At 39.8% G+C, this 27,898-nt stretch overlaps 1 protein-coding gene across 2 annotated transcripts in view; it reads right to left on the reverse strand.

Moving 5' to 3' along the window:
* The window catches only part of LIN52 (lin-52 DREAM MuvB core complex component), a 115,629-nt gene that overhangs the window by 60,845 nt on the left and 26,886 nt on the right, over window positions 1–27,898 (reverse strand). The window contains exon 6 of one of the 2 annotated variants that reach the window (XM_009211949.4): window positions 23,824–24,779. The exons of the other annotated variant lie outside the window; for it this stretch is intronic. Within the exon in view, the coding sequence (XP_009210213.1) occupies window positions 24,619–24,779 (161 nt within the window). The 3' untranslated portion in view covers window positions 23,824–24,618. Of the gene's footprint in view, window positions 1–23,823; window positions 24,780–27,898 lie in introns of those variants that run through there. 2 annotated transcript variants of the gene reach the window in all.

The following is a 27,898-nucleotide window of genomic DNA, read 5'->3' on the forward strand; positions in this document are numbered from 1 at the left end:
GTTCTAATGCTCGAGAGTTAATGAGGCAGCAAAAGATATTGTCATAGAGCCCCGGTGTAGCTATATTATCCAATAAATGGGCTCTTTCCAAGACAGGTTTAATATGGATCGAGGAGGTAAAGAAGGCTAGCTTAATATTGATCCTATTGAGAGGATGAGAATCCAGTCACCATAAGTAGGGCAAAGTCATGCACATTCTGCAGTAGACAAAGTGCTACAAGAAGGTAAGGAGTCGCCTTTAAATACTAACAGTAAAATGCTGCTTTTTACATTTAAAGCAGCAAAACCCTACTAAATTTATTTGGTGTTTTCGGCTAAGCTATTTTTAAAAAGCATTTAAGTGAATCTATTTTTGTGTTTTTGCTGAAAAGTGTTCTTAGGAGTTAAATTTTAAATTAGTAATAAAGCTACTATGGCTTTATATTAATTATACAATCTGTATATTATATATCATAAAAGAGAGGATAGCTTTTTACTAGCTATGAAGCACATTTTATTACATTAAACCATAAAGACTGCCTTTAACTTCTAAATATCACCACAGTCTACCTCATATGGGTTTCAGAAATAATTCAATAATTCATTCAACAACACCAATAGCCTATTATAATCAAGCCTGTGTGAAACACAGTGACAATAAAAATAAACTCTTGGACTCACTAGTCTATGCTAGCTGCATAAAAGAAAATGTTACTCTAGCAATATTTTTCTTGTATCTTAGAATCTGTTTTGGTAAACATACAGAAATCAGAAATCCAAGTGTTTCTCTTCTCCATACTAGAAGTATCTATAGCAGGTTCTACTCAGCAATTTTAAAAACTGACCATTTCTTGAGTGGCTTGTTCCCTAAAGATGAAAAAGAGCTGAGATTTTCTAATATTTATTTACTTGGAGAAATAGACAAAGGGAGGGGAAAAAAAAAGGTATGCAAGATCCCTTAACAGGACATTTTGGGCACGTAGTCTCTCTCATTTATGGAGCACCAAACAAGCTTAATGTGGTAAAGAAAACAAGATCACTAAGTCCATACATGCACCTGTAAAATCATTAATTCTGAGCTTCTTTCTCAACATAACCATCACCTCACATCCTTCTACTGACCCCACTGCTCTTGTATAGGTCTCTCGTCCCCTGCTATGGCAGAGAATATTGGCTGCCTATTCCTAGATCCATGTTCCCCTTCTCTTCTGTATTAACAGATCACCGACTTTTTCGCTACCAAAATTGTAGCTCAGAATAAACAATTACATTATTTTTCAGCCAGGCCAGGTGATTTAGTTCTGCAGGACTTCCAGGAAGGCTGCTTAAAAAGAAAAGTGTCGGCTGTGTAGGATCCCTTTTTTATTTTTTTTAATTTTTTATTTTTTTATTTTATTTATTTATTTATTTTTTTGAGACGGAGTCTCGCTCTGTCGCCCAGGCTGGAGTGCAGTGGCCGGATCTCCGCTCACTGCAAGCTCCGCCTCCCGGGTTCACGCAATTCTCCTGCCTCAGCCTCCCGAGCAGCTGGGACTACAGGCGCCCGCCACCTCGCCCGGCTTATTTTTTTGTATTTTTTTTTTTTAGTAGAGACGGGGTTTCACCGTGTTAGCCAGGATGGTCTCGATCTCCTGACCTCGTGATCCGCCCGTCTCGGCCTCCCAAAGTGCTGGGATTACAGGCTTGAGCCACCGCGCCCGGCCAGGATCCCTTTTTTAAATTAAATTAAATTAAATTCCTATCCCACCTTCTTCTGGCCTACAATTCAGGCACGATGGCTAGAGCTCCCGCGTGCATAAACTATATTCAGGATGGAAGGATGGAAGCTTTAGTCTTTGATGACACCTTTGGAACTGCCCTACCTGCTAGGTGCATCTACCTCCAGCCTTCCTTTATGTCGAAAAAAAAATGCTACCTTGTGTAAGCCACAATTATTTTAGATTTCCTGTTACATATGCTTGTACTTTATCATAATTAACAGACTATATATTCACAATCTTTTCACCTATATAACCCTGATAGTAGTTTAAGTTATTAAGTTATTCATTTCAAAGATGCTTTTTTTTTTTTTGAGGCAGGGTCTCACTCTGTCTCCCAGGCTGGAGTGCAGAGGATAGAGGGTGGGGTAAGGGTAGGATTACAGCTCACTGCAGCCTCACTCTTGGACTCAAGTGATTTTCCCACCTCAGCCTCCCAGGTAGCTGAGACTACATGCTTGAGCCACCTCGCCAGCTAATTTTTAAATTTTTCTGTAGAGATGGGGACTCAGTATGCTGTCCAGGCTAGTCTTGAACTCCCGGCCCCAAGTGATCATGCCACCTTGGCATTCAAAGATGTTTTAACACCACCTTAGCAAACAGAACTGAAGTTTTATAATGCATATCTCAGTTCCCCACTAAATTGTATTCTCCTAGTCACAAGGGCTTAAAATCTTGAAATCACTTTGACTCTTCATCTCTCTAGTCTGTTACAATTTATCAATTTCCCCCCCAAAATATCTCTTATCCATTCTCGAAAATTCCTTCCCATTCTGAGGTGTATTCTTTCCTCTTATATACAAATACTAGACATCAAATTCTTCTTCAAGTTTCCTCTCTTCCAAGAGGTATTCCCTGGATTATTTACCTCACTTTTCCCTCTGTTTTCTGAATGTGCAGAACACATGCTCAGAAAGGGAGCATGGTGTGAAAAAGGTCAGATCAGGCAGAGCTGTAAGGCCAAGTTAAAGGTTTTTGACTTGATCTTGAGAACAATGAGAAGCCGTTGATAGATTTTAAGAAGAAGGGAATGAGGTCACATGTCAGTTTGTGTTTCAAAAATATGCCTCTGACTGGAATACAGTAGTTACTAAAGAAAAGATCAGTTCTACAGGTAATTCAATTGGAAGAAGGAGAGAATACCAGAAATAAAGAAGCTTGATAAAGCAGGCTTATTGTAGAGAGATAACTCAAAACTCAATATTCTAGAAGAAAATGATAGTCATTTGAGTAAATATATGTTCACCATAGGAAAAAGCTGGTAAATATTTATTAAAAGAGCTACTGTGAGGCAGGGCACGGTGGCTCATGCCTGTAATCTCAGCACTTTGGGAGGCCAAGGCAGGTGGATAACGAGGTCAAGAGTTTGAGACCAGCCTGGCCAACGTAGTGAAACCCCCTCTCTACTAAAAATACAAAAATTAGTTGGGCATGGTGGTGTGTGCCTGTAGTCCCAGCTACTGGGAAGGCTGAGGCAGGAGAATCACTTGAACCCAGGAGGCGGAGGCTGTGGTAAGCTGAGATGATGCCACTGCACTCCAGCCTGGGCAAGAGAGCGAGACTCCGTCTCAAAAAAAAAAAAAGCGCTGCTATGCAGAATTTAGTGTTCAATGTTCTCTTATCAAGAATGTAATGGCATTTACAATGTCAGAACTTGGACTGGATCTTGGTTTTATTAAAAATGCTACACAAGATTTTTAGGCACAATTGGGGAGGTCTGAATGTGAAAACATTAGATTGTTTTTATTATTAATTTTTGTTGGATGTGATAATATTATATAGAAAACTATCCTTATTCTTAAGAGATGTGTTCTTAAACATTTAGGGGTAAAGTGCCATGATGTCTGAAATTTACTTCCAAATGGCTAAGGAAGAAGAGAATATCACATGTAATACAGATTTAAAAAAATATATTCATGTATAAAATATACACACACAGAGTGGGGTTTGCTGGGTGATTAAAATTTTTTCGTAATGAACTGTTGGAAGAAAAGAAGACTTAATGACTTTTCTTCTTAATTTAGTGAAGAGGGGCTTCTTTCCTGACCGATTTGTGGCATTGATATTCATTTACTTGATAATTTGAAATAAGTTTTTTAAAATCTATAGTTCCAAGGAAGTCTGGGATTTTAAAAAGTAAAACACCACATAAGGATTTTAACCCAAGAATTATCCCTTCTACAAGTAAACAGATCAATATTCCAACCCTCCCTTTAGTTTCAAGCCTGGCTACTATTGTATTCCATTCTCAGTCTGATTAAGGGGGCAGCTGCCGGTCCTCTTTCAACCTGGAGACATGTGATTGAATCATTCTCTAGCATCTATATTTATTAAACCTTTAATACAAAGTTATCAATCCCTCTTGCAGAGTCATTTCAAAGAATAGTAGGTACACAATTTATTATCCAAATAATATTTTATTGTATTTTTTTAATGACATTTTCCTCCAACACTGTGAGACTGTTGGCTAATTAAACCCTTGTTTTTACCGAACTTGACAACTGACAGCAGCAGAAATGGACGCAAACAACCATAAACTATTTTCCCTCCTATCAGAAGAAAAATGCTTCCCCTGTAAAGCTAGAATACTATACTTTCCCCACCTTTCAAACTATTTTCTGGGAGGAGAAATTGTTAGTGATAACAAACTTTTCAACCTGAGCAATTAGAAAGCTTATTTCCATAATCAGACCCAGCTAGACTTCTCACTCTTCTTTCAACAAATTGACTGGGTAAACAGGTGAAACTCCTTAACTTGGTCCAAACCTGTGCTTACAATTAGATTGTATAAAATTAATAAAAGAAAAAATAAAGGTCTGCATCAAAATGAATGCCAAGCACTTCCAACATAGGCATTCACGGAAGAAAAAAATTTAAGTTCCTAAAACAAGGAGTTACAGCACTAACACAATAACTCTAGGTTTTGTTAGGTTGTTTTTAGGTTATTGTATTTGTTTGCTACATTGGACATAGCAAGTGATACACTAGAAGTTTCCTCAAATCAGAATTAGGTAACAATGTAATTTCACAAGCTTACTCCATGAGGAATACCATTAGCATGGACTGAAAAAGAAAAGGAGAAAACTATCTCAATAGTTTAGATATCCAAATAGTTTTTTATTGTTGAGTGTGCTAAAAACCAATTAACAGTAAACTTTAAACACATAAACCTTATGGTATGTGAATGATCTCTCAACAAAGTGTTATTTTAAAAAATGTTTTAAGGAGTAAAAAAAAAAAAACTCCCTGTTCTAAAGGAGGACAAGAAATGACTGACAAAGAGGCCTGAATAGATTATCCCTCTTGCTCAAAGAAAGTAGTTTATCCCTTGTTAAGTAAGAATAAACTCTACTATGGCAAGAGGTGTGATAAGGAATTAAAACCACAGATAATTTCAAATTGTATTCTTGCCACAATTTTAACCACACTTTTCACCACAGCTTCTGGCAGGATGCCAAACAATTTCGTATCACATCACTTCCTTTAATCTTCCCACTCCCAGGATAGAAAAATAGCCACGGTCAGTTGCAGTCAAAACGGAATGTAAGCAGACGACAAGTTACGGAGAAGTCAACTTAATTGCTCATCATATTATTTGGACTTGGGGGCTGACTATAGGTTGATGTTTATCATGCATCTTATCCCCTCACTGTTAAACTCTTCTGTCACCTACTCTGCTTTTAAACTACCTCAAGGAGGCTGGGTGTGGTGGTTCCTGCCTGTAATCCCAGCACTTTGGGAGGCTGAGGCGGGTGGATCATGAGGTCAGGAGATCGAGAATATCCTGGCCAACATGGTGAAATCCCATCTCTACTAAAATACAAAAAATTATCCAGGCGTGGTGGTGCACGCCTGTAGTCCCAGCTACTCAGGAGGCTGAGCCAGGGGAATCGCTTGAACCCGGGAGGCGGGATTGTAGTGAGCAGAGATCATGCCACTGCACTCCAGCCTGGCGACAGAGCAAGACTCTGTCTCAAACAACAACAACAACAACAACAACAAAACCCTATCTCAAAGAAGGTTCAGGGTATGCAAGGATAGTTTTGGTTCTTGAGGGGTTTGTTGAGTATGAAATGTACTAGAAGAAAACAATGTGTTTATTTTTCCATCTACTTAAAAAGGACTTCTCTTAATTTCAGTTTCTTTCAAAATTACTACAAGGAAAGAAAACACTAAAGAGAGAGATCCTAAAGGGCCCTTTAAAGACAGGAATATTAAGAACTGCTCTTTGAGACTGCCTTTCTCATGGTAAATGGCTGTGGGCACACCACCTTAAGCAGATGGGAAAGAGCCAATAATAGTTGAGAATTAAGATGAGGCAGATGTAATCTTCACCTTAACTCTAGCTGGCCCACTCTTAAGCAGAAATGAGTGCTCTAAAAGAGAAACGCTGTGTTTTAATTCTAAGAAAAGGAAAATGGGGGAGGGGGGCCGGAGGGAACCTAAGTTTAATTATCAACAGTGATAGGGAAGTCACCTTAAAGGTATATTATAAAATGAAGTTAGAAAGGATTTTTCACATCTACCATATCAATTCAAGTTGCATTTTCATTTAGGAAATGAACATTGTCTGTCCATGTTCTATCTTCAACACACAGTTATCCTAGGAGGTCATTTGACCTCAAACAAACAAGAGGCGCCAAGGTCCAGTACCAATTCCTGTCCCATCATTCCTACCTAATCTCCTAGCAAGTTAATGCAAATCAAAGCAAGCACTTCAGTGCTGCTGGTAGTGAAGCCTGTTCCTTTCCCAAGAGAGGCCTGTAAAACAGGACAGTCACTGACAGCAGTACAATTACTGACACAGATACAGACTTTATGGACATGTTTATCTCTGCTGTAAATCCACACTCTCTCTCCACTCCGATTCACGAGTCATAAAGAAATTGCAGATAATGAAAAAGTTGGGGAAATTTACAGCATGTCGGAAACCTCAGACAGCCAGAAGAAATTAAAGAGCTGACTAGGGATAAATCACACAGGTACAATTAAAACTTCCCGTATACCTCCTTCATTTCCAAACTGAGGCACAATCCAATGGAGCTGATGAAAAGTTGAGGTCATGACTCTGCAGGCTGTAATCATTTCTTAACTACATGTTAAAAATTAGCCAATTCATGGGTCATGTGTAAATGCTGATTTCTTGTTGCTATCTTGATTTCCTCCACTCTCCACTAGAAGAACCCACAGAGCAATTCTGTCTGTAAACAGGCCAAATTGCAACAAGCAATAAATGGAAAGGTGATGTCCCCTCTCCCACTGCCATCTCTGTAGGTGCAGGACATCTTTTACCATCACCACTGTGGATTGAGCATTAAAATGAGAAAGTGGAGCTACAATAGGTGAATGAAATTGGAGGTTTCTTGTTCCCTAATAAATAACCATTCTAAAGGTTTCATTTGATCTCTTTTCAACATTCCAAAGGAAATTTTAAAAGACTGTTATGTTTGATACTAGATTAAGAATTATTTCTGGAGATACTTAATTTTCAATAGTGGACTGAGTTAATGGCTCAGACTGTTATGTAACCATCTCTGCATGCACTGATTAATGTGTTAATTAATGTGCAGCTCTTGCTACAATAAAGCAAATCAGAAAAATACCAGAGATAAGAATTAATGTCTATTTCTTAAATAATAAGGCTTAACAGATCCCCACTATTGAAAACTAGAAAGAAGAAAGTGAGTTAATTTTTGGTACCTATATTCTAGGAGACTTTTAACAAAATAGTATGTGAAGGGAAAAAAGGAACATTTTATCACATGCTGCTGTCTTCCATCTTCCTCAGCTTATTTAGATGCGACTAGCAGGTTTTAAAAACACCAACCCAATTACTTAGAAGATTTCTCTGCAAAGCAGAAAGGCAGAACACAGATTTTACCAACTTCTACATAACTGGACCAAATCAAGAGTGTCATCAAAGTTATACACAAGTCAATACTAATAATCTTTGTGCATCTCCGTAGGATGAAGCCTCAACCAAGTTAGCTCTGATAGATTTTGAAATTTTGAGCCCTGTCAAGAAATGGGGCTTTTTTACAGATATGGAGGGTGCAATTGACATGGTTTCGATTTTGTTCCTATCTGACCCCTTGTTGATTTGAGGTCCATTTTACACTTCACAGAACCCAAATGTCATTTTCATTTTATATATTAAGATTTTATTCTCCTTGGAATAAAAATAGTTCTAAGGTAATGCTAAGAGTTTCAACCCAGACTATCACTATCATAAAAAAGTTAGGCCATGGCTGGGCACGGTGGCTCACGCCTGTAATCCCAGCACTTTGGGAGGCCGAGGTGGGCGGATCACTTGAGGTCAGGAGTGTGAGATCAGCCTGACCAACATGGTAAAACCCCATCTCTATTAAAACGAAACAAAACAAAAAAATTAGGCTGGGCGCGGTGGCTCACATCTGTAATCCCAGCACTCTGGGAGGCTGAGGCAGGCAGATCACAAGGTCAGGAGATCGAGACCATCCTGGCTAACACAGTGAAACCCCGTCTCTACTAAAAAATACAAAAAATTAGCCGGGCGTGGTGGTAGGCACCTGTAGTCCCAGCTATGCCGCAGGCTGAGGCAGAATGGCATGAACCCGGGAGACGGAGCTTGCAGTGAGCCAAGATCGCACCACTGCACTCCAGCCTGGGTGACAGAGTGAGACTCTGTCTCAAAAAAAAAAAAAAAAAAAAAAAAATTAGCCAGGCATGGTGACACGTGCCTGCAATTCCAGCTATTTGGCAGGCTGAGGCATGAAAATCACTTGAACCTTGGTGGTGGAGGTCGCACTGAGCTAAGACCACCGCACTCCAGCTTGGGTGACAGAGCGAGACTCCATCTCAAAAAAAAAAAAAGGGGGGGGCCTATTTAGGCTAGGCGTGGTGGCTCATGCCTGTAATCTCACCACTTCGGGAAGCCAAGGTGGGTAGATCACTTGAGGTCAGGAGTTTGAGACCAGCTTGGCCAACATGATGAAACCCTGTCTCTACTAAAAATGTAAAAATTAGCTGGGAGTGGTGGTACACTCCTGCCTGTAATCCGAGCTACTTGGGAGGCTGAGGCAGGAGAATCGCTTGAACCCAGGAGGCAGAAGTTGCAGTAAGCCGAGCCACTGCACTCCAGCCTGGTGAAAGAGCGAGACTATGTCTCAAAGACAAAAACAAACAAACAAAAAAACAAAAACCGCCTATTTAATAAATTCTTCATTCCCTAATATGTGTTCCTGTAATTTATTTAGTCTTTTGAGACAGGGTGATATGGTTTGGCTCTTTGTCCCCACCCAAATCTCATCCTGTAGCTCCCATAATTCCCATGTGTTGTAGGAGGGACCTGGTGTGAGATTAATTGAATCATGGGGGCAGTTTCTCCCATACTGTTCTCCTGATAGCAAGTGGGTCTCACAAGATCTGAGGGTTTTAAAAGGAGTTTCCCTGCACAAGCTCTCTTTTTGCCTGCTGCCATTCATGTAAGACGTGATGTTTTCCTCCTTGCCTTCTGCCATGATTGTGAGGTCTCCCCAGCCATGCGGAACTGTAAGTCCATTAAACCTCTTTTTCCTCCCAGTCTAGGGTAAGTCTTCATCAGCAGCATGAAAACAGACTATACATATGGTCTCGCTCTGTCCCCCAAGCTGGAGTAAAGTGGCATGGTCACAGCTCACGGCAGCCTTGAACTCCTAGGCTCAAGGAATCCTCTTGTCTCAGCCTCCCAGGTAGCTGGGACTACAGGTGTGTGCCACCACACCTGGCTAATTATTTTTTGTACAGACAAGTTCTCACTATGTTGTCTGGGGTAATATCAAACTCCTGTGCTCAAGTGATCCTCCCGTCTCAGCCTCCCAGAGTGTTGCGATTACAGGTGTCAGCCACTGTGCCTGGCTTCATATAATTTAGAGATACAGAAAAGTAAAGTCTCGGATCCAACATATAAGCACCACTTCATCTTCCCACCAACTCAAAGACCTGATCTTCATCTATCCTCTCTCATTTCCCTGTTATACAAGAGAAGACAAAGTAGCTCTCTTCCAATCTAAAGCCAACATATCTGTATTCTAAGTGCTATGCCTTCAAACCCTCTCGGAAACTTACTTATATTTGATTCACCTGCATCTTCTATCACGGCATTGATATTTAAATATATATTAAGTCTGTCATCCTAAAGCAACTAAACTCTGACTCCACTTCTCCCACTAGCTTTCACCCTTTGTCCCTCTTAAGAGTCACTCTGAAACAATTATCTCTCTTTTCTATTTCCATTTCCTACCTTCCACTCATTTCCTCACTCCATTTCAAACTGCCTCTACCATCCCACTAAAACTACCTCACTCATTCATACATTTAATTGCCTAAACAATGTCTCCAGTTAACAACCAAAGCCAAACCCCATGTCAAAAACCAAATGCATAATCTTTCCTTACAATCTCTTCCTCCTCCAGTGTTGTTGTTTTTGTTTTGTTTTGTTTTAGACAGAGTCTTGCTCTGTTGTCCAGGCTGGAGAGCAGTGGTATGATCTTGGCTCACTGAAACCTCAGTGTCCCAGGCTCAAGATTCTCATGCCTCAGCCTGAGTAGCTGGGATTACAGGTGTGCACCACCACAGCAGACTAATGTTCTGCACTTTTTAGTAGAGACGAGGTTTTACCATGTTGGCCAGGCTGATCTTGAACTCCTGGTCTCAAGTGATCTGCCTGTCTTGGCCTCCCAAAGTGCTGGGATTACAGGCATGAGCCATTGCACCTGGCCACAGCGTTCATTTGTAAAAAGCTTTACTGAGATATAATTCACATATGATAATGCACATATTTGAAGTGTACAGTTTGATGTTTTGACAAATGTATTCCACACTACAGAAGCAAGATCCTTTTGAGTCCTCCCTGGTGTCCTGTGAATGATGAAGTGTCTCCAGTCCAGTGGGAGTAGGCACTATTACTGGCCCAGTGGTGCCCGGCACTGTTCCTTCCAATCCTTTTGGATGGTTCTTTCTTCATCCTCAAGTAGCTCCCTCACGTGAATGTGCTGATCAGTTCTCAGCTAAATACTCCAGGAGGACCCTCTGTGGATCTCTCTTCTTTCTCTGTGCTGCCCTCTCCTCTCCGGTACTCTGCTGTCCTGTGAACTCTAGCTGCCTTGGCCCCTCCATACTCTCAGTTCCATTTCTTCAACTCAGGAAGCCTGCCAACCTCTCCCTGCACCGCAGCCTGGAAACTCTTTCAAAGCAGTAAGCTTGGGGCAGTCACAAAGTTCACCTCTTTTATATCCTTTCTCTTTGGTGATTACTGTCCTTTGTTGCCTGATGTCCAACATCCTGAAAATCATTATTTCATGTCTTTTGTCATTTAAAAAAACTGTTTCAAGTAAGAAGGTGAATCTAGTCCCGGACATACCAAGTTGACCAAAAGCAGAGGTCCCTCCAATGTTCTTTGCATGCCACTGACTTACATGCTCAAGAGAAATCTAGGAGTCATCCCTGACACCTTTTTCCCCTTTCCCACAGCCAGTCCATCAAGACTTATTCTCTGTCCTGGCCAGGCATGGTTCATGCCTGTAACCCCAGCACTTTGGGAGGCCGAGATGGGAAGAGTGATTGAGGCCAGGAGTTCAAGATCTGCCTGGGCAACATAGCAAGACCCCATCTCTTTAAAAAAATTCAGTTTAAAAAAAAAAGACTTATTCTGTGTCCTAAATCATTCTCAAATTAACTCCTTCTCTCCATGTCCACTACCAGTACCCTGGTTCTAGGAAGCACAGTCTTAGCTATTGCAATGACTTCCTACTTTATTTCCCTAGTTCCTCGCTTGCCTTCCTGCAAACCATTTTCTACATGATCAGAAACTGAATATTGTTTGCTTAAAGCCTTTCAGTGGCTTCCCAGTGCTCTCAGTATAACATCCAAAATCCTTAGTAAACCTGAGAAATCTCACATGATCCAACCTTTGTCTATCTCACCAGTCACTGTCTGAATTCCAGTCATATTAGTCTTCTTTCAGTTCTTCAAAGGCACTGTGCACTTTCCCACTACCAGACTTTGCTGTTCCCTTCTGAAAGCTTGTCTCCCTTCTCTCTACCCAGTTAACTCCTACTCATTCTTCATACCGAAATACCTTCTTCTCAAGAGACCCATCCCTGCCCTCTTAAGCCTTGTCCCACATTGTACTTAGAAAAATATCTCAGCAAATAATCATTTGTGTAAGGCCTTATCTACTAGAATGTTAGCTTTATGACAACAGGAACCATGTCTGTCTTATTTACTGCTAAGTCCTTGCTGCCTAGCATAGTACCCTGAAGTTACACAATAAATATTAACTATATGAATTAGAAATACTAGGCCTTAAAATAGTAGAATTTTAATGCTGTAAGGACCTTAGAGGTCTTCTATTCCAACAACGTCATTTTTTCAGCTCGGGAAACTGATGACCAAAGTCACGAAGCAAATTTCTGATAAAGGTTACACTATGCAATATTATTTTAAATTTATTGGTAGCTTGCTAGGTGTCAAACACCGTACTAGGTAGTTTTTGATTGAGGTGAAATTCACATTTTTAAAGTATACAATTCAGTGGCATTTAGTGCATTCACAATGTTAAAGCCACAACTTATATCAAGTTCCAAAACATTTTCACCTCCCCCCAAAAAATCCCAAATCCATCAAGTAGTCACTCCCCATTCCACACTTTCTCTAGGCCCTGGGAACCACCAATCTGCTTTTGCATGTCTTCTGGATCTACCTACCCTACATGTTTCATGTAAATGAAATCACACATTATGTGTCCTTTTGTGTCTAACTGCCTTCATATAGTATAATATTTTGAAGATTCATTTATATGTTGTAGCATCAGTACTTCATTCATTTGAATGGCTGAATAATATTCCATTGTGTGGATATACTATATTTTGTTTATTCATTCATCTGTTGATGGACACTCGGGTTGTTTCCACCTTTTGGCTCTTGCGAATAGTACTGATGTGAACATTTGTGCAGAAGCATTTGTTTGAGTACCTGTTTTCAGTTCTTCTGGGTATATACCTAGCAGTGGAATTGCTGGGTCATATGGTAATTCTACCTTTTAACCTTTTGAAGAAATACCAAACAGTTTCCCATAGGGGGTACACCATTTTATATTGCCACCAGCAATGTATGAAGGTTCTAATTTCACCATATCCTTGCCAATACTTCTTTTCTGTTTTTTGTTTTTTTTTTAATTATAGCCATCCTAGAGGGTATAAAGTGGTATCACACTGGTTTTGATTTGGATTTCCCTAATGACTAATGATGTTGAGCATCTCTGCATGTGCTTGTTAGCCATTCGTATTTCTTCTTTGGAGCAATGTCTATTCAAGTCCTTTGTTCATTTCTTAACTGGGCTGTTTTTTTGTTGTTGGGTTCTAAGAGTTATTTATTTATTCTGGATACTAGACCCTTATCAGAAAAACTTAATATATTATTTGATATTTAATATATTATTAAAACTTAAAATATAATTTGAAAAACTTTTCTCCCATTCTGTTGGTTGTCTTTTTGCTTTATTGATAATGCCCTTGGACACACAAAAGTTTTTAATTTTAATGAAGTTCAACATATCTATGTCTCCTTTTGTTGTTTGTGCTTTTGGTGTCATAACTAAACCCATGGTCACTTCTTTATCAACAGTCTCTCAGCTTTTTTAAAATTTTTTTTTTTGAGACAAGGTCTTGCTACGTCACCCAGGCTGGAGTGCAATGGTACAATCCTGGCTCACTGCAACCTCCATCTCCCAGGCTCAAGTGATTCTCCCACCTCAGGACCACCAAGTAGCTGCGATTATAGGTGCACATCAGCACTCCCGGCTAATTTTTGTATTTTTTGCAGAGATGGGGTTTCATCATGTTGCCCAGGCTGGTCTCAAACTCCTGAACTCAAGCGATCCTCCCACCTCGGCCTTCCAAAGGGCTAGGGTTACGGGCATGAGCCACTGCACCTACCCAGGAGCCTCTTAGCTTTCACTGGTTCTTTGCTTTTCTATAAAATTTTAAAATAAGCTTTCAAGTTTCGAGACATTTTAGGGGACTGTAATTTGAATTATATTAAATCCACGAATGTTTTTGGGAGAAAGTGAATCTTTAAGATACTGAGCTTTCTAATCTATTTACAGTATTTATTCATATTCACTCATTTGGTCTTTTACAAAGGCTCTCCATGAAGTGTTATTATATAACTACAGAGGTCTTACATACATCATTCTGTAGATGTACTTCATCTTTATTACTGTCTGACATCTTAGATGGTATTTTTAATTTCTTTTTATCTGTTTGTCTTGTACATAGAATTTAGTTGGTCTATTTATTTTGTTTCCAGGAACTTAGCTCAATTCTTTTTGAGTCCAGTAACATATCTGAACATTACAATTTGGAAATGAATAAAGCTCATGATCATCTTGTAAAAAAAATAAATAAATAAAAATTAATGGCAAAATTCAAGATCATGAAGATTCATACTAAGCATTTTATAATCAACATCCAATTTAATTCTCTCAACAACTCATTAAGAGAGGCATTATTATTACCTTGATTTCACAGAAAAGGAAAATGAAGCTCAGAGAGTGGTTATTTACCAAGTCAGTAAGTAGAATAGATCTACTTCCAATAACCAGGATCTTTGAAATCCCAAGCTAGTTTTCTTTATACTCACAACCTGGCAATTTGCTTCTCTGGGGAAGAAGGGGAGAACAGAAGCCATGGTCTTTTGGTAACTTAATCTCAGAAGTGGCATTCCATCACTTTTACTATCATTAGGTCCAGCCCACCCTCAAGAGAAGATTAAACAAGGGCACACAAGTAGCAGGGATCATTGGGGACGATCTTAGTGGGTGCCTACTATATTTAGTTCTATATTTAATGTTACATGTCCTCCTGCCTTCTGTCATCTATGGCTTTAACTAAAACCTGTGGATCAAGGATCCAAATTCCCTGTGCTCTAGTATCTATTCAATTGTCTCCTAGGTATTTATTTCCACTTAGATGGCCTACAGATACACTTATAACTGAACTCCCTAATCTTTCTTCTCAAAGGTTTTCTTCTTCCTATATAAACCTAAGCTAGAAACCTAAGAATTGTTCTTGGTTCCTCATTCTTACTGCCCAGGACTTCCCAACCCCAATACATCCAATCAGTCACTAAAACTTTCCATTCTCCTACCAGGATTTATAGAACCCATTCTTTATTCTCCAATTCTATTTCTACTGTCTTACTTCAAGGGTTTACCATGTTAGTCTAGCTTACTAAAGGAATCTAACTCATCTCCCTGTTGCTATTTTCATTCCTCACCAATCTACCTTCTACCATGTTCGCAAAGTGACCTAAGAACGTAAATATGATCAGATGTCTACTCTGCTTAAAATTTCTCATATGCTGCTCATAAGAATAACAACAGTTAATAGTTTTTAAGCACTTATTAAGATCCAGACAGTGAGCTAAGAGTTTTATAAATAAGGCTGTATCAAATCATCAAAATAATACTCTAAGGCGACAAATCTCAAAGTGTGGTCAGGGAACACTTGCAGATCCTGGGCTCTCCATACTTCTTTTGGGGGTCCACTAGGTCAAAACTGTTTTTTGTTTGTTTGTTTTTTTGAGACAGAGTCTCACTCTGTCACCCAGGCTGGAGTGCAGTAGCACATGATCTTGGCTCACTGCAACCTCTGTGTCCCAGGTTCAAGCAATTCTTCTGCCTCAGCCTCCCAAGTAGTTGGGATTCCAGGTGCCTGCCACCATACCTGGCTAATTTTTATATTTTTAGTAGAGACAGGGTTTCACCATGTTGGTCAGGCTGATCTCGAACTCCTGACCTCAAGTGATCTGCCCATCTTGGCCTCCCAAAGTGCCAGGAATACAGGTGTGAGCCACTGCACCTGGACAGATCAAAACTATTTGTATAATACTAAGATGCTCTTTTCACTCATTCTCTCACAAGTGTAGAGTGAAGTTTTCTAGAACCTAAAATATTCTAACATATTTTAAATAAAATAGAAAAAAAGAATACTACAATGAATAATCATATACTCTTCACCTGTTCACCAACTCTGCTTTATTTATTTATATTTTTAAATTTTGTTGTTTTATTCCTGAGCTATCTGAGAGCTAGCTGCAGACACCAGGATACTTCATCCCTAAATACTTCAGCATTATCTCTTAAGAACAAGGATATTCTCCTACATAGCTACAATATAATTAACAAACTCAAAAAATTTAACACAATACAATTATCTAACTTTTAATCCATAATAAGATATCTCCAATTTGAACAGAAGTTTTAAATTTTACTACAGTTTGGTTTATCAATATTCTCCTTTTTGGTTAATGACACTCTTGTTCTTTTAATTTGGGTTATAATAATGTCAAAGCTGTAGCATCTCAGAAATAAAATACTAAATTACTAGTGTGAATTCTTTTCTTCCTCAACCTCTTCTCCTTATGGGAATATGAGAATATTATTATTGGCTACGTGACAAACAAAAATTCCAGTGGAGAAAGTGAAGGGGTGTTTGAGACCAGCCTGTCCAATATGGTGAAACCCCATCTCTACTAAAAATCCAAAAATTAGCCACGCATGGTGCGTGCACCTGTAATCCCAGCTACTCAGGAGGCTGAGGCAGGAGAATCGCTTGAACCCAGGAGGCAGAGGTTGCAGTGACTTGAGATTGCACCACTGCACTCCAGCCAGGGTGACAGAGTGAGACTCTGTCTAAAAAAAAAAAAAAAAAAGAAAGAAAGTGAAGGTGTGTTTTCCTCTTTCCTTAACTCACTGGTTTCTTGTAAGTTTTCTGACAACCTTGTTGAGTGATACATTTTTAAATGTATTACCATCATTATTTGAAAATTTTTGGAAAACGACTTTCCTGGAAAAACCAAAGCATCTTTAACTATTTGCTGACTAACTTGGGCACTATGTAATAAAAGCATTTGCAATAATGACTTCACTATTCAGTTGATGCCTTAAAATATCTTAGAATTGGAAAGGAACGAATAAGGAAAATTTTAGTCTCACATTAGTCATTAAAACTTGCATCACTTATCAAATCAACAGATGAAATCTGTTTGTACACGCATGAAAATCATTATGGCTAGTGGTATAAAAAATATAGAGTAAATCAATAATATAGAATGGAAACAGCAGATCTAAGCAATGGACAATTGCTGAATAGAGAAAAGTTGTTTGGGTGGGGACAGGGAAACCTCTGGGAATTATATGGGAGCCACTGATTTCATTGGGTTATAATGATTTAGGTCAATGCTGTGTTGAAAGAATTTACAATTTGACTCCAAGGGGAAAATCTACCCTGTATAGTTTATTTTTAGAAACAGTTGTGCCTACTACATAGGGTTTTTTTTTTTGTAATAGTTTTAAGCTTTTTTTTTTTTTTTTTGAAACAGGGTCTCCCTATGTTACCTAAGCTGGACTCAAACTTCTGGGCTCAAGTGATTCTCCCACCTCAGCATCCGGAGTAGCTGAAACTACAGGTGCATACCACTATGCCTTGCTTGAAAATTTTTTTTTTTCCTTGAGATGGAGTCTCGCTCTGTTGCCCAGGTTGGAGTGCAGTGGCTCACTGCAGCCTCCACCTCCTGGGTTCAAGTGATTCTCCTGTCTCAGCCTCCCGAGTAGCTGGGACTACAGGCGCACGCCACCACGCTCAGCTAATTTTTGTTTTTTTTTTTTTTTTTTTTTTTGAGAGGGAGTCTCATTCCGTTGCCCACGCTAGAGTGCAATGGCACGATCTTGGCTCACTGAAACCTCCGCCTCCCAGATTCAAGCGATTCTCCTGCCTCAGCCTCTTGAGCAGCTGGGATTATAGGCAACCACCACCACGCCCGGCTAATTTTTATATTTTTAGTAGAGACGGGGTTTCACAATGCTGGCCAGGCTGGTCTCGAACTCCTGACCTCAGGTGATCTGCCCACCTCGGCCTCCCAAAGTGCTGGGATTACAGGCATGAGCCACCATGCCTGGCCTAATTTTTGTATTTTTAGTAGAGACAGGGTTTCACCATATTTGGCAGGCTAGTCTCAAACTCTTGACCTTAGGTGATCCACCGGCCTTGGCCTCCCAAAGTGCTGGGATTACAGGTGTGAGCCACCGCACCTGGCCAAAACTTTTTTAAAGATTTCAAATTTCAACAAATAAAAAGTTGGGGGAAAAAACTCTTTGGTTCATTAAAACATACCATTAAGAAAATTAAAAGGGATGCTACAAAGTGGAATAGTTGCAATTTATGTGACTGACAAAGGGTGGATATCCAGCACATATAAACAAAACTTACAAGTCATTTTTTTTAAGACTGATAATCCAGGCCAGGCTCAGTGGCTCATGCCTGTAATCCCAGCACTTTGGGAGGCCGAGGCAGGCGGATCACCTGAGGTCATGAGTTCGAGACCAGCCTGGCCAACATGGTGAAACCCTGTCTCTACTAAAAATACAAAAATTAGGCACACGTGGCAGCATGCACCTGTAATCCCAGCTATTCAGGAGGCTGAGGCGGGAGGATCGCTTGAACCCAGGAGGCAGAGGTTGCAGTGAGCTGAGATCATGCCATTGCACTCCAGCCTGGGCGATAAGAGTGAAACTCCATCTAAAAAAAAAAAAAAAAAAAAAAAAGATTGATAATCCAGTTTTTAAAGATGCACGATGGGCAAGAGACACGAATAAGGACTTCACAAAAGATGTTATCCAAATGGCCAATAAACATATGAAAAGGTGCTCAACCTCATTAGTCATTAAGAAAACGCAAATTAAAACCACATTAAGATACCATTTACTAGAATGGCTAGAAGTTAAAAGACTGAGAATATACCTGTTGGTAGGGACTTGGAGCAACTGAAATTGCTGTTAGGCTTGTAAATTGATATAACCACTTTGGAAAACTATTAATATTTGGAAGTACCTACTAAAGCTAAATATATATATATACCCCTATGATCTAGCAATTCCACTTCCTACTTGTATATCCAATGAAAATGTATGTACTGGCCAGGCACAGTGGCTCATGCCTGTAATCCCAGCACTTTGGGAGGCCGAGGTGGGTGCATCACGAGGTCAGGAGATCAAGACCATCCTGGCTAACACAGTGAAACCCCATCTCTACTAAAAATACAAAAAAAATTAGCTGGGCCTGGTGGCAGGTGCCTGTAGTCCCAGCTACTTGGGAGGCTGAGGCAGGAGAATGGCGTGAACTCACGAGGCGAAGCTTGCAGTGAGCTGAGATGTCACCACTGCACTCCAGCCTGGGCAACAGAGCAAGACTGTGTCTCAAAAAAAAGAAAATGCATGTACCAAAAAAAGACATATATAAAAAATACTAATAGTATTTATTTGTAATAACCAAAAGCTGGAAACAGTCCAAATGTCCATCATTAGTAGAATGAGGAAATAAATCGTGGTAACTTCTTACAATGAAATACTACATAGCAATGGGAGAAAACCCAAATGATATAGCTGATGTCATAATTTAAACGCCGATCAAAAGAAGGCAGACACAAAAGAGTACGTGATTTGTTATTCTATTTACATAAAGTTCAAAGATAAACAAAATTACTCTATGATAGTATAAGTCACAGTAATGCTTGTCTTTGAGAGGAAGGGGCAAGTAGGGACTAGAAGGGGTACAAAGGAAATTTTTTATTTATATACTAGAAAGGTGTTTTTTTTTTTTTTTTTTTTAGATAGGGTCTCACTCCTGTCACTCAGGCTGGAGTACAATGGTGCAATCTTGGTTCACTCCAGCCTTGACTTCCCAGGTTCAGGGGATCCTCCTACCTCAGCCTCCCCAAGTAGCTAGGACTACAGGTGTGCACCAGCAGGCCCGGCTAATTTTTGTATTTTTTGTAGAGACCAGATTTTGTCATGTTGCCCAGGCTGGTCTGGAACTCCTGAGCTCAAGTTATCTGCCAGCCTCAGCCTCCCAAAGTATTGGGATCACAGGCATGAGCCACAGCACCAGGCGCAACGTTCTGTATCTTGATCTGTTTTGACCAGTGGTTACAGGAGAGTGTTAATTTTATGAAAATTCATTGAGCTGCACATTATAATTTGTGTGCTTTTCTTTATATACATTATACGTCAATGTTAAAGCTTATTAAAGAACAAAAAATAATGGGACAGTAGAATATTTTTATATTCTGAATCAGAATTCTCATTTTAGCGCTTTCCTCTTTTTATTTATTTATTTTTTGAGACAGTGTCTCACTCTGTCATCCAGACTGGAATGCAGTGGCATGATCATAGCTCACTGCAGTCTCAAACTCCAGGGCTCAGGTGATCTTCCCACCTCAGCTTTCCCAGTAGTTGGAACTACAGGAATCCTCAGCTTGCCCAGCTCTCTCTTCTCTTTTCATTCCATATCCAAAACTTCAACCTATCAGATTCAACTACCATTATCCAACCATTCAGTCTTAAAAGTGTCCTCTTACAATAGAGTCAGTCAAATACAACTACACCTGAGAAAACAAATCATTGCTTCTATTTTATTTTTCAATTTTTTTTTTTTGGTTATACCAAACCAAAAAGTAAAAGCAAAGTACCAAGTTTTTAGTTTAGACTTAACAGTTAGAGATATTTCTCTTATACATATGCCAAAGTCATTATTTCTCTAGATTTCCTGTGACAAAGTACTTTGTGATCATTTACAAATTCCCATGCACTATCACTACCCTTCCAGATCATATTATCAACACAAACCAGTGGAAAGAACCAGAAAGAAATAAAGAAACGGGCACTACATTTGAAATACAAAAACACTCCTTATTTTGTTGAAATTTCTAGAACATCAATAACTTAAAAAACAAACAAACAAAATCAGAAAAACACCAACTGATTTCCCCATGGGCAGAAACAGTCATTCTCAAACCCAAAGGCTGGAAAGAAACTGAACTCCTATGAACACTTTTGTAATTACTTAGTTCTCATCACCTCTTTGTTATACCAAAACTACTTTCAAAGCCCCCCCGCCTCAAAAAAAAAAAAAAAAAAAAAAAAATTCCAGGTCCATTTCACCTCTCACCCAAACAGCTGCAGTTCTATTTAAGACTGACAGACATTCCAAATGGTTCTTTGCTCCTAATGAGTAGTTAATACTAAGAGTTCACAGTTCTCCAACTATAGCGAAGACAGCCTGAAAACATAAAGTAACATCTTGGCCAACATTTGCTTAAGAAAATATGCCCTTTGGCCAACTAATCATCTCTTGCCCATGACCCAACAGCCTACCATTTCTTTTGCTCCTAATTTCGATTTATGCAAGGGCATCTTAAGTATGGGAAATGAGGTATGTATGGGAAACGTTCACCTTGCTATTTATCACTTGTATAAACTGATCAATTGTTGTTAATGGATCTACTCATTTTTATTTAGAAACAGTTCACAGAAGAGCTCAAAAATTTAACTCCTAGAAAATTCAGAGATGTAAGTACAATTTTGTTTCTAAAACGGCATACAACTTTTCCCTATTTTTTTAAGTAGTATTTTTCCTATTCAACAGCCTAGAATGTGTTTATTGTAAATTTGGAAAATTTAGAAATTTTTAAAAGCCACTCAAGATAGCCATTAAAACATACTGATGTATTTCCTTCTAGCCATTTGTCTATGTCCACGCTCTCAAAAGAAAAAAAAAAAACACCTGCTGTAAAATTTTATATTCTGCATTTTGTCACTTGCTATTATCCTTATATATAATGAAACCTTTCTGGCATGAAATGCCCTTTAGTGCTTTTTATTTTTTTTTTTTTTTTTGAGACGGAGTCTCGCTGTGTCTCCCAGGCTGGAGTGCAGTGGCGTGATCTCGGCTCACTGCAAGCTCCGCCTCCCGGGTTCACGCCATTCTCCCGCCTCAGCCTCCCAAGTAGCTGGGACTACAGATGCCCGCCACCACGCCCGGCTAGTTTTTTGTATTTTTAGTAGAGACGGGGTTTCACCATGTTAGCCAGGATAGTCTCGATCTCCTGACCTCGTGATCCACCCGCCTCGGCCTCCCAAAGTGCTGGGATTACAGGCTTGAGCCACCGCGCCCGGCCTTTTTTTTTTTTTTTTTTTTTTTAAGAGACATAGTCCTACTCTGTCATCCAGGAGGCTGGAGTGCAGTGGCACAATCTTGGCAGCTCACCGCAGGCTCCACCTCCTGGGTTCAAGTGATTCACCTGCTTCAGTCTCCAGAGTAGCTGGGATTACAGATGTCCACCACTACGAGTGATTGATTTTTGTATTTTTAGTAGAGACAGGGTTTCACGAGCTTGGCCAGGCTGGTCTCGAACTCCTGACCTCAAGTGATCTGCCCACCTTGGCCTCCCAAAGTGCTGGGATTACAGGCATAAGCCACGGTGGCCACTCCCTTTAATGTTTTTTAATGACTACATTGTATTCTCCTGTATGGGTAACACTGTAATTGACCTGCTATTTCCCAAATGTTGAACTTTGTTTTACTATGTACTTTATTTTTTATTTTTTGAGACAGAGTCTCACTCTGTTGCCCAGGCTGGAGCGCAGTGGCTTGATCTTGGCTCACTATAACCTCTATCTCCTGGGTTCAAGCGATTCTCATGCCTCAGCCTCCCCAGTAGCTGGGACCACAGGCATGTGCCACCACACCTGGTTAAGTTTTGTATTTAGTAGAGACAGGGTTTCACCATATTGGCCAGTGTGGTCTCAATCTCCCAATCTCAGGTAATCTGCCCGCCTTGGCCTCCCAAAGTGCTGGGATTACGGCATGAGCCACAGTGCCTGGCCCATTTTCTTATTTATCATATTTTCTGCAGAATTATATGGAATGCTACTTTGAAACAAACACCATCCAAATTAATTTATATTCTGCCTACTCTCCTCTCCCCTTCCCCTACAAAAAATCAGAAGAGAATAAACTACCACAAGCATTTTATGGTAAAATCCTCTTTGTGTGTAAAGCCATTTCAGAGGCAATGTTGGGTTTATGAAATGACTAACGGATAAAAGATTTGAATGTTTACAAGCCTTAAAGGTAATTTGAAGATTTGTATATCCTAATTTGTTAACCAAAGGAAAAATGAGAAATAACGGCATGATTTATTTCACAATATCATAAAACATTTTAAAAAACAAAATACTTAAGGCTAAATTGACAATTTCTAATTAAGAAGAATAACCATGATCCCTTCAAGGTGGAGTTCCTGGATTTTATGCTGTAACCTAAATAGGTACAAAGCTAATGACCATGGCAAGATGGTAAAGTAATGCATAAAACAAAGAAAACAAGGATAAGGTTCCATCGGTATTTGAGACACAGATTTCAACACCATGTCTTTAGGGTGCTTTTGAATCAAGTTCCCTGGCTTTATTTTTCAGGTTAAAATAATTTAAATTTATACTTTCTTTAACTTCCAGCCCTCGTCAACAGATAGGATCAAGAAACATGAAAAAAAAAAGTTCATCTTCACAATAGAAGAAATGAACATTAGAACAACACATTAATATTTTGCCTATCAAGTTGGCAACGACTTTAAAAAATTATAATACTTGTTATTAGTAAAGATATGGAGTGGGGAGTACCTTTTTGGAAGATAATTTGGCAGTTTGTTTCCCTCTCAATCACTAATCTCCAATTGCACGTAAATTGCAGTCATAACACCTAACAGGAGTTATCCCAGTGCTGATATAATCCAATGTCACTTACTTAAAACACGAGCAACAACAAATATTTTGGACCAATTCCTGTTACTTCAGATTTAAACTTCTGAAACTTTTTTCCAGTTAACAAAGAACTGGATGTCTACCGTATACAGAGGCCATAACAACTTTCTAAACTTGTAGGAAAGTTCAGGAAAAGTTCATAGGTAGGTACCCGAATGAAAAAGCACTACTGTGGAAGAAAACTATACAAAAGGCTGGGCGCGGTGGCTCACGCCTGTAATCCCAGCACTTTCTGAGGCTGAGGCGGGCGGATCACGAGGTCAGGAGATGGAGACCATTCTGGCTAACACGATAAAATCTCAGCTCCACTAAAAATACAAAAACTTAGCCGGGCGTGGTGGCGGGCACCTGTAGTCCCAGCTACTAGGGAGGCTGAGGCAGGAGAATGGCATGAACCCAGGAGGTGGAGCTTGCAGTGAGCCGAGATCGTGCCACTGCACTCCAGCCTGGGCGACACAGCGAGACTCTGTCTCAAAGAAAAGAAAACTATACAAAAGTCAGTCATTCTACTTAGCAGCCTAATGACCAGCCAAAGAAAATAGGGACTTCACAAGTCAATTTCTGAAGTTATGGATATCCTATTTCACCTATTGATTTCTTTCAGATCAAATAACTCACCATTCACTATCTAAAACATTACCTGTTGCCTAGGTAATATGACTGAACTAGACATCTTATTAAAAACACTAACCTCTAACCTCTACAAATGACATTTACTTATATTTCTAAGAAAATAAAGATGCCTTCCTACAAAGGAGCATGTAAAAGAATTATGTGATTTTTGTTGTTGTTGTTGTTGTTAAGCAGGCATCTAGCCTCCTTCTGACTTCCCTGTCATTAATTAGGCTAAAACATCATGGTAAGCTCTAACTTCAGCTTATCCCGTAACATCCCCATCCAGACATTTACCTACTCCTAAAAATTTCAAATCTGAAAAATCTATTGTCAGTGTACTTCCCATTCTTACTGCCACCATCCATTCAAACTCTCAATCCTTCATCCTGGATTCCCACTGTAACTTCCTGCCTCCTGTCTCTACCATCCTACTCTATCCTGTGCACTAATGCCTCCTAAAGGTGTGTATCTTTCCTATTCAAAAATCTTCAGTGGTAGAACCTTTAATGACACAGGAAAATGCTTAAGATAGAATAAAATTTTTTAAAGCACAAGTTAAAACTACACGCACACACACAACAATCTCAGTTATATTAAAAAAGCATTTCTGGCCAGGCGCTGTGGCTCACACCTGTGGTCCCAGCTACTTGGGAAGCTGAAGTGGGGGACTTGCTTGAGCCCGAGAGGTAGAGGTTGCAGTGAGCCAAGATTGCGCCATTGCACTCCAGCCTGGGTGACAGAGGGAGACCCTGTCTCAAAAAAAAAAAAAAGAAAAGAAAAGAAAGAAAAGAAGCATTATCTGTGTACATGGTACATGAATGGATGCAAGTATAAATATAAACACACACATAGACACATAAAGGGACTAAAAGTGGGGCCAGGAAACACATGAAATGTTAATAGTGGTTATCTCTTAGTGGTAAGGCTATAGTTTGTTGGCTTTCTTTTTTTTACTTTCTTCTTTACTTTTACAATAAAAAAACTGTAGTAAAATCTCTTTTAGTAAAGTGTCTCCCCAAACCATCTATAATGCACACAGTTAATGTGATAGCATTAAAATACTTTTTTAAATTTTTTTAATTTTTGAGACGGAGTCTCGCTCTGTCGCCCAGGCTGGAGTGCAGTGGCACGATCTGGGCTCACTGCAACCTCCATTTCCCAGGTTCACGCCATTCTCCTGCCTCAGCCTCCCAAGTAGCTGGGACTACAGGTGCCCGCCACCACGCCTGGCTAATTTTTTTTTTTGTATTTTTTTAGTAGAAATGGGGTTTCACCGTGTTAGCCAGGATGGTCTTGATCTCCTGGCCTCGTGATCCGCCTGCCTCAGCCTCCCAAAGTGCTGGGATTACAGGCATGAGCCATCACGCCTGGCCAAGATACTTTTTAAAGAACATTTCACATGCTCCCTACTACCACTGAGTATAACTCCTTGACCCCTGGAGTTCAAGGCCCTCCTCAGCCTGGCCCCTCTATCTCCTTCCTAGTCTTAGTCATTATGAGACCTAATATAACCTGGGGTCTAGATTCAACCACTCACACCATTCCTTGAACATAGCTGCTGCTTTCAAACTCTTTAACATTCGCTCTACCTAGAATATGCTCCCTTTCCATTTCTACCCATCTCTGAGTTCTTTAAGGTTTTCTTTCCTTCCTTCCTTTCTTTTTTTTTTTTTTTTTTGAGACAGAGTCTCGCTCTGTCACCCAGGCTGGAGTGCAGTGGCATCATCTCAGTTCACTGCAACCTCTGTCTCCCGGAATCAAGTCATTCTCCCGCCTCAGCCTCCTGGGTAGCTGAGATTACAGGCGCCCGCCACCACGCCTGGCTAATTTTTGTATTTTTAGTAGAGGCAGGGTTTCACCATGTTGGGCCAGGCTGATCTCGAACTCCTGGCCTCAGGTGATCACCCAACTCGGCCTTCCAAAGAGCTGGGATTACAGGCGTGAGCCACTGCACCTGGCCAGGTTTATTTTCAATGTTCCAGAAATTGCGCATATTACCACACTCATTTCCCTTGTCTATAACAGACATCACTAATTGCCTTCTCCTCTGAATCTAGGCTCCCTCTCAAAATCCTTGTCAATTCAATGGTTCTAGGCAGGTCTTACTACAAATGAAACTTATCTGCCACTCCTGTAGCAATCTGATGCAATTGCCCTCTTCTCCCCTATCCATATAGTTCTTTGTACTCTCATAGAGCTTTTCTCCTCTATATTTTTTTAAGAATCATTTACCTTAGTTGTCTTATCTTCCTTTCTTACTAGATTTTAATCTACACGAGGGCAGTAATTATCTTCCTATCCCCTACATAGCCTTGTATGAAGTAGTCACCCAAACAGTTGCTAAACAGGACACTTCATTCTTTTGCTATTCAAAATGGTTAAATATTTGAAAGCTTTATTTTAAAACAATTAAATTGTTCTTGAAGGACTAATTAGTCCAAGGTAGTTTCATCAACTTTAGCTAACATTCCTGTTTAATGTAATAGAGCATTCATTGCCTGATACCACTGAAAACCAACAGAGTCCAAGGATACAAGATAAGCCACTGGTAGGGGAAATTATTGAGAAAACTTAACCCATTTTTAGGGTCTTATATGCAGATATAAAAGGTACTGAATTAATCACATTTTTAGAATTTTTTTGTACTAAGTGGGAGAATCGCTTGAACCAGAGGCAGAGGTTGCAGTGAGCTGAGATTGCATTGCTACACTCCAGCCTGGGTGACAGAGTGAATGAAACCTGTCTCAAAAAAAATTGAAAAAAAAAAAAAAAAAAGGAAACGTAAAAAAAACGATGAAGAGATAAAAAGAAAAACAAAAGGCTAAAAATCAAAATCAACAAAGTATCAACAAAGTTAGGCAAGTAGTCTGGTAAAAATCACAAGAAGAGGCCAGGCGCTGTGGCTCATGCCTGTAATCCCAGCACTTTGGGAGGCCAAGGTGGGCGGATCACCTGACGTCAGGAGTTCAAGACCAGCCTGACCAACATAGAGAAACCCCATCTCTACCAGAAATACAAAATTAGCCTGGCATGATGGTGCATGCCTGTAATCCCAGCTACTCAGGAGGCTGAGGCAGGAGAATAGCTTGAACTCGGGAGGCGAAGGTTGCAGTGAGCCGAGATCAAGCCATTGCACTCCAGCCTGGGCAACAAGAGCTAAACTCTGTCTCAAAAAAAAAAAAAAAAAAAATCACAATAAGTTTTTATATAGATCAAAAACCCAGTTCAAGAGATTCTGTTAGTGGTACAGAAAGACTCATGCTGCCATCTAGAGGTTAAAGGCTAGATGATTTTTCTCGTCAGTCAAGGGCTATTAATTTAATTATATGAGAGGTAGAACTTAATAGGCCTAATAAGGGAAGCCAGACAAATAATTCTGATGTCAGCCCACAAAAATATATAAATAAATAAATAACACAAAGAAAAAAAAATACTCAGGGGCAGGGCATGATGGTTCACACCTATAATCCCAGCGTTTTGGGAGGCTGAGGCAGGATGACTGCTTGAGCCCAGGAGGATGAAGCCAGCCTGGACAACACAGGGAGACCCCATCTCTACAAAAAAAAAAAAAAATCAAGTCAGGCATAGTAGCACTCTCCTGTGGTTCCAGCTACTCAAGAGGCTGGGCTGGGAGGACTGCTTGAACCTGGGAGGTCAAGGCTGCAGTGAGCTATGACTGCACCACTGCACTCTAGCCTGGGCAACAGAGACCCTGTCTCAAAAAAAACAAAAAGGTATAAGAATCACAGTTATACTCTCCCTTCCCTCCTTTATATAATAAAATTACAAATCAAAAGAGCTGTTTAGAATTTTATCTAGATAGGAAACAACTTCTAAATGTAAATGATCACTTATTTGAAAATCACAT

This window comes from Papio anubis, chromosome 7 (assembly GCF_008728515.1).
Source record: "Papio anubis isolate 15944 chromosome 7, Panubis1.0, whole genome shotgun sequence".
Taxonomy (NCBI): Eukaryota; Metazoa; Chordata; class Mammalia; order Primates; family Cercopithecidae; genus Papio; species Papio anubis.